Here is a 14886-nt window from a genome sequence, read left to right as displayed (position 1 = left end):
GAAATATACCATTTCTCAGTAAAAATACGATTCTTTGGGACAAAGGATCTGGGGCGCCGGGGAGCAATGCAGATACTGGGAGAGATGTGGATGTTGACTATTGAACCCATTTCACAGAGTTAAAGGAAAGATAGGGTCATGAAAGGCTTTGAAACATCCAAGGAAGAAGATTTAATCATAATGGTCTGAGACGGCGAATCAAGTCTTCCGTGTCTGATTCTTCTATACGTGGCTTCCAAGGCCTCAAGAGAAAAAGCAGAGCAGTTAGGGAGGGGGGTAGGAATGGGGAAATAAAAAAAGTGGAACCTCCGCTCTGTAATGTGAGGCGGGTTGGAAAACGTGGATTGTTAAAGAGCCATCCCTGGGCTTGCTACTCCAGAAGCGATCTTGCGCTCCGGGTTTTGCATTACGAAATTGCTCTAAACCAATAATAGGCAGAGCTCCGCAGAGAAAGAGGGAGGACAAAACAAAACAGCCGCCTTAAAATCAACACGTTAATTAAAGCAGGGGTAAGGGGGTACGCCGAAATGGATGAAGAGGTTAGAGATCCCGCGTTGGAACAAGGTAAGGTTAGAGATAAAATCTGCCCCCTGGCTTTCAGAGCAGGCCTGCTCTCCCCGAGTTCAAAACCATCTTCCGCAAGCTCCGTTTTTGGGAGATCCCCCCCCCCGACACACACTCCACCCCACCCTGGGGACTAGGCAGGCAGCCTGAGTTCTGACTTTTAAAAAATCTCCATCTCCTCCCGAAAGCTTTCTGACTCTGGAGACTCAGTTCAGTTGGCCATTAATCCAACTTGCTGTTACTCCAGTCAGCTTGATTGCTCTATGTATAAAAAGGGGGAAACATCCGAATGTGGTTTCCATTCCAGCTTCCAGAAGAGGGTGCCGCTATTGATTAAAGAGGCGAAGATCTGCTGTTTTAATGGCAGTAAAAGCTAAGTGGAGTTTGCAACTTTTGTCCCTCGTTTTAGCAGAGCTGGGTACCTAGTGGCCTAAGACGAGATTGCAGCACATGGAAGAAGGCAGATCCATCAAAATCCAGGCTTTGGGTAAGACTCTCTCTGCTCTCTCAAACAGTATAGATGAGCTGGAATATTGACTAAAATTATATTCCGGGTGTCACTGGGACTTTAAAATATCACTTTTTGGTGCAATCAGGAAACCTGTCTGTCTCTATGCTCCTCAGGGGACCCTTATGGCAATGAAGCTGAATGAGCGCTGCGTGGCACATTATGCCACTTGCAACTCTCCGGCAGACCACATGGGCTTTCTGTGCAAGCGTGTGGAGCGCCGCCACCACCACCATCACACCAGTTCCTACCACCGCTGCTGGTTCATCCTGAAAGGCAACTTGCTTTTCTACTTCGAGGAGCAGCAGAGCCGTGAACCCTTAGGTCTCATTGTGCTGGAGGGCTGCACGGTGGAGCTGTGCGAGGCCGCTGAGGAGTTTGCCTTTGCTATCCGCTTCGATGGCAGCGGTGGCAAGGCCTATGTGTTGGTTGCTGATTGCCAGGCTGCGATGGAGGTTTGGGTGAAGGCCCTTTCCAGAGCCAGCTTTGATTACATGAGGCTCGTGGTTAAAGAACTAGAGAAGCAGCTGGAGGAAGCGCGGAAGAGCTTAGTCACCTGTCACAAATCTCCAAAGAGGCCTTCCTCTGGCTGGAAGCGACATCTTTCCAGTTCCACAGCAGTATCCCTCCAGGAGCACCCTGTCATCTCAGAAAATGGGTACTCCACATGGGCCAACGGTTGCACTGTTGCAGGAGCTGTTTTGGACCATGATGTGGGGTATCTGAAACCCCCGCCTTTACCCCCTCGCCGAAGACCAGCTTGCAGCAGTACAGGTGGAATGCTTGCTCCAGGCCTTGGTTCTGCTGCGCAGGAAAGCCCGGTGTCTCCAGAGACAGCCTGTTTCTCAAAGTTGCACGATTGGTACGGTCAGGAGATAGCAGAGGCAAGGATGGAATGGCTGCAAAGCCAGAATGTATTGTGAACGTATTGAGGAAAGTATTTGGGGATGTGGGGAAGAGGGGGGGGGAAGGAAAGAGAAAAATAGATGCAAAACAAGTTTTCACAGACCTCTTGGTGCACTTGTGGATTTGCTCTTGGCCAACAAAATTGCCAAAGAACCTATATTGCTTTCTGGAATAGTGGATTGCAAATATGTGTATGTTCTAGGTTACTCTCAAAATATAGTATACCCATGGGGATCTTGAAATGCCCAGAATATATCTGAAAATTAACCCTGCACCACCAGTATCTCAAGCAGTCTTAGCAAAAGGCTATGGCCTACTTATTTCACTACTTCTTTTGCACTGTGCTGTAAAGCTCAAGTTGGCACTCTCATGTTTCAAGTGGCTTCTTAACACATGAGAGGAATCTGAATTTCTGTTGAGCCATACAATTCAGTTAATGACATTCAATCTATATATTCCAGTTGCTTTGAGCCTTGTGTTAGACTAATATTACTAATCATTTATACAGCACATTTCAAATATCCAATAATCTTCACATACATTACATAAAGGTTACTGACAACAATCTGAAAAGGTAGGCTAGTATATTTATCACCATCTGGAGGGCAAAGCTAATTGCCTAAGACCACCTCTTGCTGAAGTGAAATTTGATCCAGTAGTTTCACACTATTAGTCACAGTGTTGCCCTAGAGTAGACATTACAAAATGCTTCCAAAATCTGTAACTAAGGAATCCCGCACTTTTAGGGCTTTCGCTACATTTTGAGTCAGTATTTGAAGATAACCTCTTCAAGAGGCAACATGACCTAGATCTGAGTAAGTGAACCAACAAATTAGGGACAGTTGCTCCCACATACTAACATCATAATGTGTGATCATTTAATTACACGGAATGCCAGCAGTGGGCAGAGCAGATGTTAGCATTGTACTGTAGTCTAGTTTCTACATGCACTTGCACATATCTTTCAATCCTCCAACTAGACAAGCAAGAAGCATTATTGGAATTCAAGAACCTGCTCTAGCCAGGTAAAAACAATCAGGGTGTAAAGCAGAGCCAGGGAGGGGTGTGGTTTGGGGAATGTTCTAAGGCCCTATGGAGAAACCTGGAGAGCCACATTTGTCCCTTGGCCCTGTTGTTCTGACCTACACAATACAGTGGTACCTCGGGTTACATATGCTTCAGGATACATACGCTTCAGGTTACAGACTCCGCTAACCCAGAAATAGTGCTTCAGGTTAAGAACTTTGCTTCAGGATGAGAACAGAAATCGTGCTCCGGTGGCGCGGCGGCAGCAGGAGGCCCCATTAGCTAAAGTGGTGCTTCAGGTTAAGAACGGACCTCCGGAACGAATTAAGTACTTAACCTGAGGTACCACTGTAGTCTCCTAAGGAAGCCGCTAATGTGTACATAGCCCGATTAGGGTGAAGAACAGTATAAACCTAGACTTTTCAGCCATCTCAACTGCAATCACTGAGTTGTGAGTTTTGTAGTCATAAGTCCATGAATTTCAATTTAAATGATGCCAATAGGCAATGGATTCATGTTCTATGGTGTCCAGTATACACTGCCTTTATATCATATTGCTGCATTCTGATTTTTGGGATCAGGTTTGTTCTTTAGCATTCTTGCACATTAGTGACTTTAACTATAACTAATTGGCCAACCCAACCATTGCTTACCAAGTCATCCTGGGCTCAGACCAGTGCTGGTAATAACCAGTTGCAACGTTCAAATGGAATGACTCCCTGCTGGAAGGGAAGAACCACCATGACTGTTTTTAATATGATAAAATCAAGTTACCATGGCAAATAATATGTCACTTCCAACAGTGAAAATGGTTGATGTTTTGAAGGAATATAGTAATATATCCACTCCAAAGAAAAAAATTCTGATCTGCAATAATGTTAGCAGCAGCCAGAATATACCTGCTAAGGTCGTACAACAAATGGAAGCTAATAACTTCATGGTGCTCTACATACACCCTTGAATTACATTTTTTTGTATGTTTGCATGGGTTATGTTTTACACTTAAAAAAAGAATATACACTACTGTTTCATAGTTATTTGTAGTACAAATTTATTATTGAATAAACTTTTTAATATATATATTGTAGTGTTTGGCTGCACGGTGATGAGAATGTGTCTTGAGTTCCCTCCCTGGGAGTTCTAACATAATTAGTGTCCTGCAGGATCAGACCAAGTATTTACCTAGTCTACTTTCCAATGTACCACAGATGCCAACCAGATACCCAGTCTGGCAAGCCCTCTGCTGTTCTGTAGCCGCAGCCCCCTCCACTCTTGTACGTAACAAACTTAATTTATTTACATATTTTTATATACAGTACTCTCTTCACTAAAATGGTCACAGGGTTGTTTACAGAAATAAAGGTAATGTAAAAACATGATGCACAATAAACAGAAACATTAGGACAATTCATACACACACACACACAGGCATTTAACATCACAGAAATGTGATAAGCTCTTTAAAAGGAATATAAGAGTAAAGAGGCACTTCATTGGCAGGGGGCCTCTTTGAATATTAGCAAAGCAAATAAAGTTACAGGTAACTGGATTAGAGTTGGCAAAAGAAGGAACTCCTCCTGTTTGGGGTCAAGCCCGATAAGCTAAAACATAAGATTCCTCTGTTGGGTTTTCTGAGCACTTTCGCCCTGAGGGACTTTTCAAATAGGAACCAAGAAACGACCTATCCGAGGTGATGAGAGCAATCTCTATATTTTTCGAATCTCTGTGGCATCCTCATATCGCGAGATTTGAGAAAGCACCTCCCATCCTTCCGACACTTCGGACGCGTTGCTATAGCGGTAGCGCTACAGAGAAGATGGCTGGGCGCCTGTGGGCAGCGGCAGGGTGCTGGGCGAGGCCCGTCGGGAGCCAGAGGGGCCCCTCGGTGACCGCTGCCCCCTCGCGAAATGTCACCGTCACCCGGACTGGCGCCATCTTGCCCAAGCCCGTCAAAGTGAGTGCGCGAAGGGGAGCCCCGGGTCGCGGAGGGGAAGCGAGCTGGGAGTGAAGCCAGCCAATCGCTAATCGGGATGGGCTGCCGGGCTTGGAGGACGTGGTGTCAGCCAATGGCTTGAAAGGATTGTTGGCTTGGCAGATGGTTTGCCCAATGGATAAGGCGGCAGGGGCGGGCTTTAGAACAGAAGCACCACTAGGAAATGATCCCGTAAGGATCAGTAAGACAAGAGCCATAGGGGGATAGTGAGCGCTTACTCCCCTCTCCTGCCTGTGGGCTACGGGGGGCGGGGGTCATTTATAAAAAGAAAAGGGTGTTTTTGTGTGTTTCCTTTTCCTCCTTCACCTCGGTTAAAGCCGGAAGGGGGAGACCTTTCCCATAGATCCTGCCTTCCTGCCCCTTTTGTTTCTTGTCCAGGTGACAGGAAATGTTAGTAATGCGGATGACTGATACCTGGCCGACTGCTTTCATGTCAAGTTGCATTTGACAAGTATGAAGTGGGATGGACCAGCCACACTTTGTCAGGTGTCTGGAATGTGGCCTTTCAGAGCCGCTTCCCTGCCCCCTCCGCTCAGCTTCCAGGAGAAACGTTTTAAGGGAAGCCCCACATTTGGTTTTCAGAAGTTCCACAAGTACTTGTCTAGAAAATGGGGGCTGCAAGGAGCAGCAGATGAAAGAGAGGGGGTCCAAAAACGGGAGGCAAAGGGAATTGCCAGGAACCCGAGGAAAAGGGGGAAGTGAGCTAATGTAACCCATAGAATAAAGGATTTCCGCTGCTATGTTCAAAATGAATTTCAGGTGCTTATAAAATAAGTTGGACTAATCCCTGCTGCAGTACACTGAGTAATGCTGTTATACAGTACTGCACTTACGTTTTCCCTTATTTGAGTTTCATGCTTTAAATTGAGAGCAAAACTGTTTTGCTGGATCATTTACTACAGTAGGTTCCCCCGCCCATGAGGAAAACACTTTGGAGTATCTGATAATATGCAAACTTTTGTTTTCCTATTTATGTATTTAGGATATAAAATGTGTTGCTTGCTTAATACCAATATTCATTTTTGTTTTTTTTTTTACTTAGTTTTTCCATATATTTGAAGACATTTTTACAAATATTTTTCTATGTGGGTTTAAACGTGAATTAGTAGAACAGTAAGAATATGTGCTATTATTTATGGGTGCAAGCATTTGAAGGGTAATGGCATTTCTGTAAATCTTTCCATCAGCTCTAGACCTATGTACGTTGGCAGCTTTGTGGAGATTTGTTGATGACAACTTTTTCTGCAGGACTTGCATTGAAAGAGATATTAAACTGGTTCTCAATTAATCTCTGCAGATGCCCTTTGGTCTCCTTCGTGTGTTTGCCATTGTAATTCCCTTCCTCTATGTTGGGACACAAATCAGCAAAAACTTTGCAGCCTTGCTAGAGGAACATGATATTTTTGTACCAGAAGATGACGACGACGATGATTAATAGGTATGGCTATAGATAAAAGCAGAAACTTGATCTGAAGTTGCCCCCCTCATTTGATGTAGGATGAGTGAAACCATAATAAAACACTTGGAGACAATCCTTCATTGGTAAACCTGTTATGTCAAAACAGATACCCAGAAACAATAAACTCTAGCTATACTTAAAATTCTCATGAAAACTGGTACTAACATGTGGAGTATGAGTGTACAAGATAGGCAAGAAATGAATCTGGTTGCATCCCAACCTCTCATACACTGTCCTACAGGTGGGGAACGTCAGGCCTGAGTGCTGAATGTACATCTTTCCAGGGCAATCCCCTCACCAGCCTTGCTCCTCATCCTTGTGCTTTTGCCTGGCTGGAATTTGTCCTTGAACTGTTAGAATGTCTGTTTGGTGAATGAAAGATGGGAGGTATGGGTATGTGTAGAAACCTCTTGATTTTTGCCTGGCTGGAATGCGGTCAGCTGCATAAAGAGTTGCCCCATCCAGCACTGGCATGCACCCCCAAAAGCTCTTGCAAGGGAATGTGGCCTTAAGACTGAAACAGTTTCCCCACCCTGCATGTCCCTAGAATGTTTGCAGTGAAGGCCACTGAGAAGCTCATCTTTTTGTATTGGAGTAGTTGCAGCAGCCTTTGAAATCTCTTCTCCGCTTTATCATAGCACATATATACCCTAGATCACAATTCCTGTCCTAAAAGCACTGTTTCCTACCTTTCCTTTCCCATTCTTTTATTCCTAGTATTTTTCTTTCCCATTATTTTATTCCTAGTTTTATTCCTATATAATAAACTAAGCATATGCAAACAGTTCTGCTTATAATTTAGTTACTATTTTGTCTTACTTTTTGTGAGTATAATTTTGAAAGAATTACAGCTGACTAGACAATAAATTCATTAGGCCATGACCAAAATGTTTACACTGATTTGGCAGTATCACTGTTCTATATGCTAAATACACTTGCCAATGTCACAGTGAACTTGTTTTAATCAGCTGTGTGTTGTATAGAAAGCAGCAAACAGTATGTTTATAATATGCACAATACTGGTGTTCTTTGCCATTCTCTAATTTTTGCAAAGCTAGTATCCTACGGGTTGAACATGGGGCCAATTCTGCAGTGTGAAATAACATATTCTTGTTTCTTTACAGGGTTAAAATAGGAGAAAACAAGAGCGAAAGCCATAGACAACTATTCTGATGTCAATGTCTAGTCATGGCCCCTCTTTTCAGTTTTTAAAGAAGACATTTTGGGAGCGTTGGACCCCCATTCTACCAGTAAATGCTCTGTGCATGTGTAAATGAGGATTGGCTACATACATAGGCAGAATATTTCCTTGGTTCAGCAATCATTGTATGTAACACCTAGTTCATGAGAGTGCTTGGAACCCTGTTCTAATGAGTGTGAAGAAATGATTTAGATTGCAAATAAAGAGTAACAGACCAAGGCTTACATCTCTTCTTTAAATTGTCCTAGGTTGCACGCAGGGATCCAAGTGTGATTAAGTATTATTGCACCATACCTTTGCTGAAAAGCATTAATAATTTCAATTCTCTTTCACCCCTTTACATCTTCTTCTTCTTCTTCTTCTTCTTTTTTGGAGAAACTGCAAATTCTATGTTTAACAGAAAAACTAACTTTATTTAATTCAGCTAGACTGACTTGCTCCAAAAAAAGAAGCAGCAGCACAAATACTTCTTTTTTGAATCTTGATATCTAATAGTGAGCAGAAGCCCTTTGATATCAGGCACTGTTTTATTTTGGTGTACAGTAAATGATTATGCCATAACTTTTCGAACTTGACGTGTTACAGTATTGACTCATAAGTGGTATCTTGAGTTCATGTCACCTACCAAAGTCTAGAGATGCATGCAAGTCTAAGTTCTGATAAAATTAACTTAACATTTGGCAAAGAGGAATTGCTTCCTGTATCATCAATTTACCTAAACATTATTTTTATTTGTACCACGTGTTTTTCCTATGCTCTGAAGGTCAATGGGATTAGAGTCTGTGGATTCAAAAATGGATTGTCACTTTCCAGTACACATGCCTCATTCATCCCTGGCTTATGCCATGTTTGCTTAAAAAAAAGGATGACTGCTAGTCCTGCTATGAAATAATTGTACACATGATCCTACTTGCATAATCTTGTATTGAACAATGAATATTGTTCAGAGCAATTGGGGACATTACTACCCTCTTACTTCAGATAAGCAGGATTTTCTTGTGGGAGCTTTTGAAGAAGGAAGAATCGGAGGCCACAGCAGTGCTGCAGCATGCAGTTCTACCACAGGAGGGCTCCCTTGCATAGTGGGAAGGAATACAGTACAGTGGTACCTCGGGTTCTGGAGGTCCGTACTTAACTGTCCGTACTTAAGAACTGAAACTGTTCTTAACCTGAAGCACCACTTTAGCTAATGGGGCCTCCTGCTGCTGCCATGCTGCCGGAGCACGATTTCTGTTCTCATCCTGAAGCAAAGTTCTTAACCTGAAGCACTATTTCTGGGTTAGCGGAGTCTGTAACCTGAAGCATATGTAACCCGAGGTACCACTGTATTAAATAACCATGAAAGTTGGGTTAAGGAGCATTAAACTACTTGCATAATAGGTGTCATTTTTTTACACTTGTATTTGGGATGGCTGGAATAGGGCTCAGCTTTCATAGACGGAATGGGGGGGGGGAGCCCCAAAATAACTCTCCTGGCAAGCAAAGGAAATTATTGGAAGCCTTAGGCTACAAACTCCTAAGTGTTATCAAGGTGGCTTAATGGCTAGCTGCTTTCTGGTTGCTGAATTAAAGAAATGTTACTGCAAGGCAGGCAGAAGACTCAATAGGCTGAGAAATCATTCCTCAGGAAAGCGTCAGTGTGGTGATAGTATTTCAAGGGCAGTAACAAAAATTAGGCAAAACTATTTGCACAAAGAAAGCAGGCAAGATAAAAGTGAGCTATTTATTTGCTGCCAGGTTATTCTCAAGATTGCTCAGGTTTGGCTTACACGTCTTTCCAAGGGCAGGGGCACCCAGGCTGTAGAGTTAACAGTTGGATTGCTAAAACTACTCACCAGTTTAGTGCTGTTTTACTTAATGGTATTAAAGTAAATGTATTACATACTCATGGTATGGCAAGACACCCAGTACCAATGGGTTCCAGATTTTCTGGGAGAGGACTCCGGGAAGCAAGAAAAGCCCATTGTAATATATCAACCTGCCTTTTGGCTAGCCCAAGGGTTACCACTTATGTTTGAAGCTTTTGCAAAACTCCATTAACGTGTTCCAGGTTTCTCTTTCTGGAAAAATACACGTTCAACTATTAATAGTACATTCTTGAACCAAATCTTTATGATTTTATCGGAGCCAATGCATCCTGGATTGAAGTGCATATGGTAAAAGGTAAAGGACCCCTGGATGGTTAAGTCCAGTCAAAGGTGACTATGGGTTGCGGCACTCATGTTGCTTCAGGCCAAGAGAGTCAGTGTTTGTCCAGACAGCTTTCCAGGTCGTGTGGCCCTCATGACTAAACTGCTTCTGGCGCAACAGAACACCATGACAGAAGCCACAGCGCACAGAAACGCTGTTTACTTTCCTGCCGCAGCAGTACCTATTTATCTACTTGCACTAGTGTGCATTCAAACTGCTAGGTTGGCAGAAACTGGGACAGAGCAACGGGAACTCACCCTATTGTGTGGATTCAAACCACTGAACTTCCAATCGGCAAGCCCAAGAGGCTCAGTGGCTTAGACCACAGCGCCACCTGCGTCCCGTGAAAGTACATATACAGTGGTACCTCTACTTGCGTTCACCTCTGATTACATATCCTTTCGGATACGTACGCGGTAAACCCAGAAGTATTTTTCCAGGTTTCGCCGCACACACGTATGCAGAAGCACTCTACGTGCCATGCGCAGAAGCGGCACCTCCGGTTGCGAATTCCTCGGGATGCAACCGGAGCTCTGGAACGGATCCCGTTTGCAACTGGAGGTACCACTGTGTTCTACTACTGAACACAATCTTTCCCACATAGACTTCTAACCTCTTTGTTCTTTGAGTACCGAATCATTTTAACTTTATTCAAATGGGACTAACTTTGAAGTACATTTGCATAGGACTCCAGCATGTTTTTTAGGTACCAGTTGCAACAAGGGTACTGTACACCCAGGCTATCATAAGTAGATAATGCATGAAAGGAATCAAGGATGGCTGAAGCATCTGCACCAAGAATTCAGAACCGGTATGGAACAGAGAGTACCAGCATGGCTACCTCCCAGCTGAAGAGCTCTTCAATATACAGGGCTTTATTTGGAATAGAAGCAGACGAACATACAGTATCACAACTCCACAAAGTTCATTTAGTTCATGGGTCATGGCCTGCATAGAACTTGGACAGGAAGTCCTTGGGTCGTGGCAATTCTGTCTCATGAAAATACCTCATTAAATGGGTCCGTTGTTTCCATACGTGAATAGTCTCTTGGAGTTCCATTTTCCCCTATATCAGACAGAAAAGGAAGAAAGGTGTTTAAATTGGCCTGTTACTACAATAATTTATTATGCTAATACAGGGTAGGCACAACTATCAGGTTTCTATGAAATTGGGATTTTTAAGAACCAAATGGACATGACAAGTGGAGGTTCATTGTGAAACTGTTGCATTACATGCTGTATACTTGAATAAATATATAGTGAGCTGTAGGCAAAGGTATTGTCCTTACCACATTGCTACTGACTCAAAACACTTTTAAAGATTGGGAGCAAGGCAGACACAGCAGATGGGGAGGTATTTTGAAAGGTTCTGCCACTTCAGATTTAGATTTGGACACTGATTCCTTTGGTATATAGTAAAACTATAGTCTCGTATGCTCCATGATGGTGGCACTACTGTACAGTAAAGAAGGCATAACTGGTCAGCACTCGGGCAAGCCAGTTGTGTCAGGAAGGACATAAGCAGGCTCTCTCCTAAACTTGGATAAGACCACATGAATATGGATTGTTTCTGTGATGACACAGCGTTTGAAACCCCACGTTTAGAGACACACCTATATTGCAAGACACGGTTTAGCTTTCATAAAGAAAAAGTCATGTATCATTTATGATGGAAAGAGGCATTCTCTTAAGTCTATTATGGGCTTTCACCCCCTTCTCCATTTCTACAGGGGTCTGAAAACTACTTTTGCTTTTTATCTCTATATACCAGACATCCTATGCTTGCTTTGAATTTAAGGCAAATGTTATTTAATTTACCTTAATAACGAGCATATCAATAACTCGAGGGTCTGTGGCATGGGCATTCTTCATGAACAACTCTCGCACCTTATCCCGGCCCTGTTTCACTGAGATGTCCAGCTGGTATAGATGCACTAGATGATAAGCAAAAAATAAGAATGGGTGAGAAAATGAGTGTTAGGTCTTAACTTAAAAAGTTACTTTTTACACATTTACTGCTTCCAATTGAACACAGTTCAACTAGTGGGCTGTTTTATTCCATTCCATGGAAAGTGAGCTCTAATTAAACGGAAGATCTAATAGGTGTTAACAACCCATTAAGTTACAGGAAAGACAAAAGCCCACAGCTGTCATGAGCAAGGTCCTTCAAGCTTTCGTGACGTGTAACTGTTACTCCCATCTTGTAGTGTGAACCAACACTATTCTCCATAAGAACCGCCCCATACATGCCACCAGGGTTGGCACCAGTGGCATATAGTCTGTGGAACGGTGGAACTAGCCTAATCCCCAAAGTTCCTGGTAAAATATTCACACACCTCCCTCCATGCTCCCTCCTCCTTCCTTCTCTTCCTCTAGCCCTCCTTGAACCTTACTTGCTTAGCCTCTTTCTTCGTTTAGCTGCTCTACCCAAGCTGCTCAGAGGGTTGCACTCCTTGCACAGAGCTACACTCCTTGTAGTCTTTTGTCCTGGTTGGTGTCAGCACTTCCCTTCCTCCAGGTTGCCTATGCCAAACAGCGCCCAGCAGCAGCACAGCCCACAGCACGCAAAACATCCGATGTGATGCACGTGGGGCAGAGACCACTTCCCACCCTGAAGGTCAAAAACAGTGCCTTCTTTTTGTAGAGGCACCCAGCTGCTGTCTTCCCCAATCATGCAGAGGCCAGCCAGGGGACCCCAACCATCACCACTTAGGGGGTGAGGAGGAGAAAGGGCATGGAACAACCCTGATGTCACAAGCAGGTCTTTATAAAGGGGCTCTTTTTAAGAACTACATTTTTACGGTAGCTGATACAGTGCAGGAGTAGCTGTTTAAAAAATAGTAATAATCAGGCAGCTTGAGTTTGAAGGGGGGAATTCAGCCTTTACATAGCTGCCACAGCTGCATCCTTAGCAGCGGGTCTTGAGTAAACCTCATGTTTGTCCTCCTACCCTTACCTTGTCCCCTGGAGTGGGTGCACATTGGTGCCCTAATTCATGGGTAGGCAAACAAAGGCCCGGAGGCCTGATCCAGTCCAATCGCCTTCTAAATCCAGCCCGTGGATGGTCCGGGAATTAGCGTGTTTTTATATGAGTAGAATGTGTGCTTTTATTTAAAATGCATCTCTGGGTTATTTGTGGGGCATAGGAATTCGTTCATTATTTTTTTTTCAAATTACAGTCCGGGCCCCCCACAAGGTCTGAGGGACAGTGGACCGGCCCCCTGCTGAAAAAGTCTGCTGACCCCTGACCTAATTGTTCCCCTACCACAAATGTCACCGCACGCCACTGGTGGGCAGATATGCTGAATGGATCAAAGGCACACCATCTTAGTATCCTAACCGCCGCTAACGCTGAACCAACCCTTCTTTGGGTACTCGCAGTCGCCAGTGCAGATGGCATGATGCGCCGTAGGCTGGGATGGCGTGACCCGAGGTGTCAGAGAGGAGCGTGACACGAGTGGGAAGGGGGGAAGCAGTCGAAGCAGGGAAGCGATCTGCCTTCCCGGGCCTTGGTTTTAGTTCTGAGCAGGCCACTCTCTCGGCAGCGGCCTCAAAGGAAAGGGAGTTCGGGGAAGCGGGGAAATTTGAGGAGGGGAAGCCGCCCGCGACGCCGCCCTCCCGCCCGTCCCCCTCGGGACGCGACCTTGAGGCGGAGGTCGCTCGCCTGCAGCCGCGCCTCCTCACCAGCGTTTGGTATTTCTCGGTACCAAGCCCTATACAGTTCTCGCACGCGCCGTTTGGCCTCCGCCAAGTCCCGGCTGAAGATCGGCTTGACAGCTGCCCTCGCGGCGGCCGCCGCTACCTTCCCGGCTCCGGGCGCCGCCATCTTGTTCGGCCTGATACGCCCCGCCTATCCATCACCGCGCGGATGTTTTCCGTACAGAGTTCGAGGACGCTCGAGTGCCATTGGCTGAGAGCTGTGCTCTTTCTTCAAGGCTCGCCAGCCATTGGGCGGTGGGAGGACTGGCGAAGCCTTCCGGGTTTCGTCCTTGAGGATGGGGGTCGCGCGCTCTTTCTACTTGGTTTCATTATCACCAGTTGAATGAAATGTTTAAATAAAAGATAAAGAAAAAAGGTTTTTCAGAAGATGCTTCGGAATTCAAAAGTGCTCCATTAGGAAATAATGAGAAATTAGTCTCAAAGATTTATAAATTTTTTATAGAGTGGGAGACAAAAGATGAGATGATAAAAGCAACTATAACTCATTGGGCAATTGATATTGGCCACAATACATATAGAAATGAGAGTTTGGTAGAGATTATGTATAACGCTGTGGGTTAAACCACAGAGCCTAGGACTTGCTGATCAGAAGGTCAGCGGTTCGGGGTGAGCTCCCTTGCTCGGTCCCTGCTCCTGCCAACCTAGCAGTTCAAAAGCACGTCAAAGTGCAAGTAGATAAATAGGTATCGCTCTGGCGGGAAGGTAAACGGTGTTTCTGTGTGGTGCTCTGGTTTGCCAGAAGCAGCTTAGTCATGCTGGACACATGACCCGGAAGCTGTACGCTGGCTCCCTCGGCCAATAAAGCGAGATGAGCACCGCAACCCCAGAGTCGGCCACAACTGGACCTAATGGTCAGGGGTCCCTTTACCTTTACTATGTATAACAATGAACTTCCCTGCCTGCTACACACTAAAGGAAAATCTATAGACGATGTATAGATGGTATTTGACTCCAAGCAAACTCTTAAATATGTTTTTTAAAAGGATCCAAATTATGCTGGAAATTCCAAACGATAGAGGGCACCTTCTTTCACACATGGTGGTTGTGTAAGCAGGCCAAAAAGTATGGGAAATGATTTACATAGAACTAAAAATATTTTAAGGATTACCCCCCCAAAAAAACAGAGGCCTTCCTATTAAGAATAACGAATGGTGAAATTCCCCAGAAGGTACTTTGTCTCTTCCTCTATGCAACCACCACTGCAGGAATCATATATGCACAAATATGGAAAGAGAAAGAAACCCCAGCAAAAGAAGAGTGGCAGTTTAAATAGAGCATGTGGATCTAGCTACGATGACAGCAAAAATAAGATATCAGGA

At 44.5% G+C, this 14886-nt stretch overlaps 3 protein-coding genes across 5 annotated transcripts; 2 read left to right on the top strand and 1 right to left on the bottom strand.

Moving 5' to 3' along the window:
* Positions 1-374: 374 nt before the first annotated feature.
* PHETA2 (PH domain containing endocytic trafficking adaptor 2) lies at positions 375-2220 on the top strand. 3 transcript variants are annotated; one of them, XM_053406634.1, is made up of 3 exons: positions 375-564; positions 977-1051; positions 1189-2220. In XM_053406634.1, exons 1-3 carry the CDS (start codon positions 532-534, stop codon positions 1993-1995), a joined length of 915 nt encoding a protein of 304 aa, XP_053262609.1. In that variant the 5' UTR covers positions 375-531; the 3' UTR covers positions 1996-2220. The 3 variants fall into 3 exon arrangements, with proteins under 3 accessions (XP_053262609.1, XP_053262608.1, XP_053262610.1); XM_053406633.1 differs by having other exon boundaries at positions 974-1051; XM_053406635.1 differs by lacking the exon at positions 375-564 and having other exon boundaries at positions 1029-1051; positions 1161-2220.
* A 2534-nt stretch (positions 2221-4754) lies between these two features.
* Positions 4755-7876, top strand: SMDT1 (single-pass membrane protein with aspartate rich tail 1). The gene is made up of 3 exons (XM_053406642.1): positions 4755-4958; positions 6295-6435; positions 7581-7876. Exons 1-2 carry the CDS (start codon positions 4821-4823, stop codon positions 6430-6432), a joined length of 276 nt encoding a protein of 91 aa, XP_053262617.1. The 5' UTR covers positions 4755-4820; the 3' UTR covers positions 6433-6435; positions 7581-7876.
* A 2830-nt stretch (positions 7877-10706) lies between these two features.
* NDUFA6 (NADH:ubiquinone oxidoreductase subunit A6) lies at positions 10707-13710 on the bottom strand. Its single transcript, XM_053406641.1, has 3 exons — positions 13532-13710; positions 11666-11781; positions 10707-10913 (listed from the first exon to the last, which is right to left on the bottom strand). The coding sequence occupies exons 1-3, from the start codon at positions 13671-13673 to the stop codon at positions 10782-10784; spliced, it is 390 nt and encodes a 129-aa protein (XP_053262616.1). The 5' UTR covers positions 13674-13710; the 3' UTR covers positions 10707-10781.
* Positions 13711-14886: the final 1176 nt, after the last annotated feature.

Source organism: Podarcis raffonei, chromosome 10 (genome assembly GCF_027172205.1).
Source record: "Podarcis raffonei isolate rPodRaf1 chromosome 10, rPodRaf1.pri, whole genome shotgun sequence".
NCBI classification, from domain to species: Eukaryota; Metazoa; Chordata; class Lepidosauria; order Squamata; family Lacertidae; genus Podarcis; species Podarcis raffonei.
The sequence above is the reverse complement of the archived record's forward strand: the minus strand, read 5'-3'. Positions and strand labels throughout refer to the sequence as shown.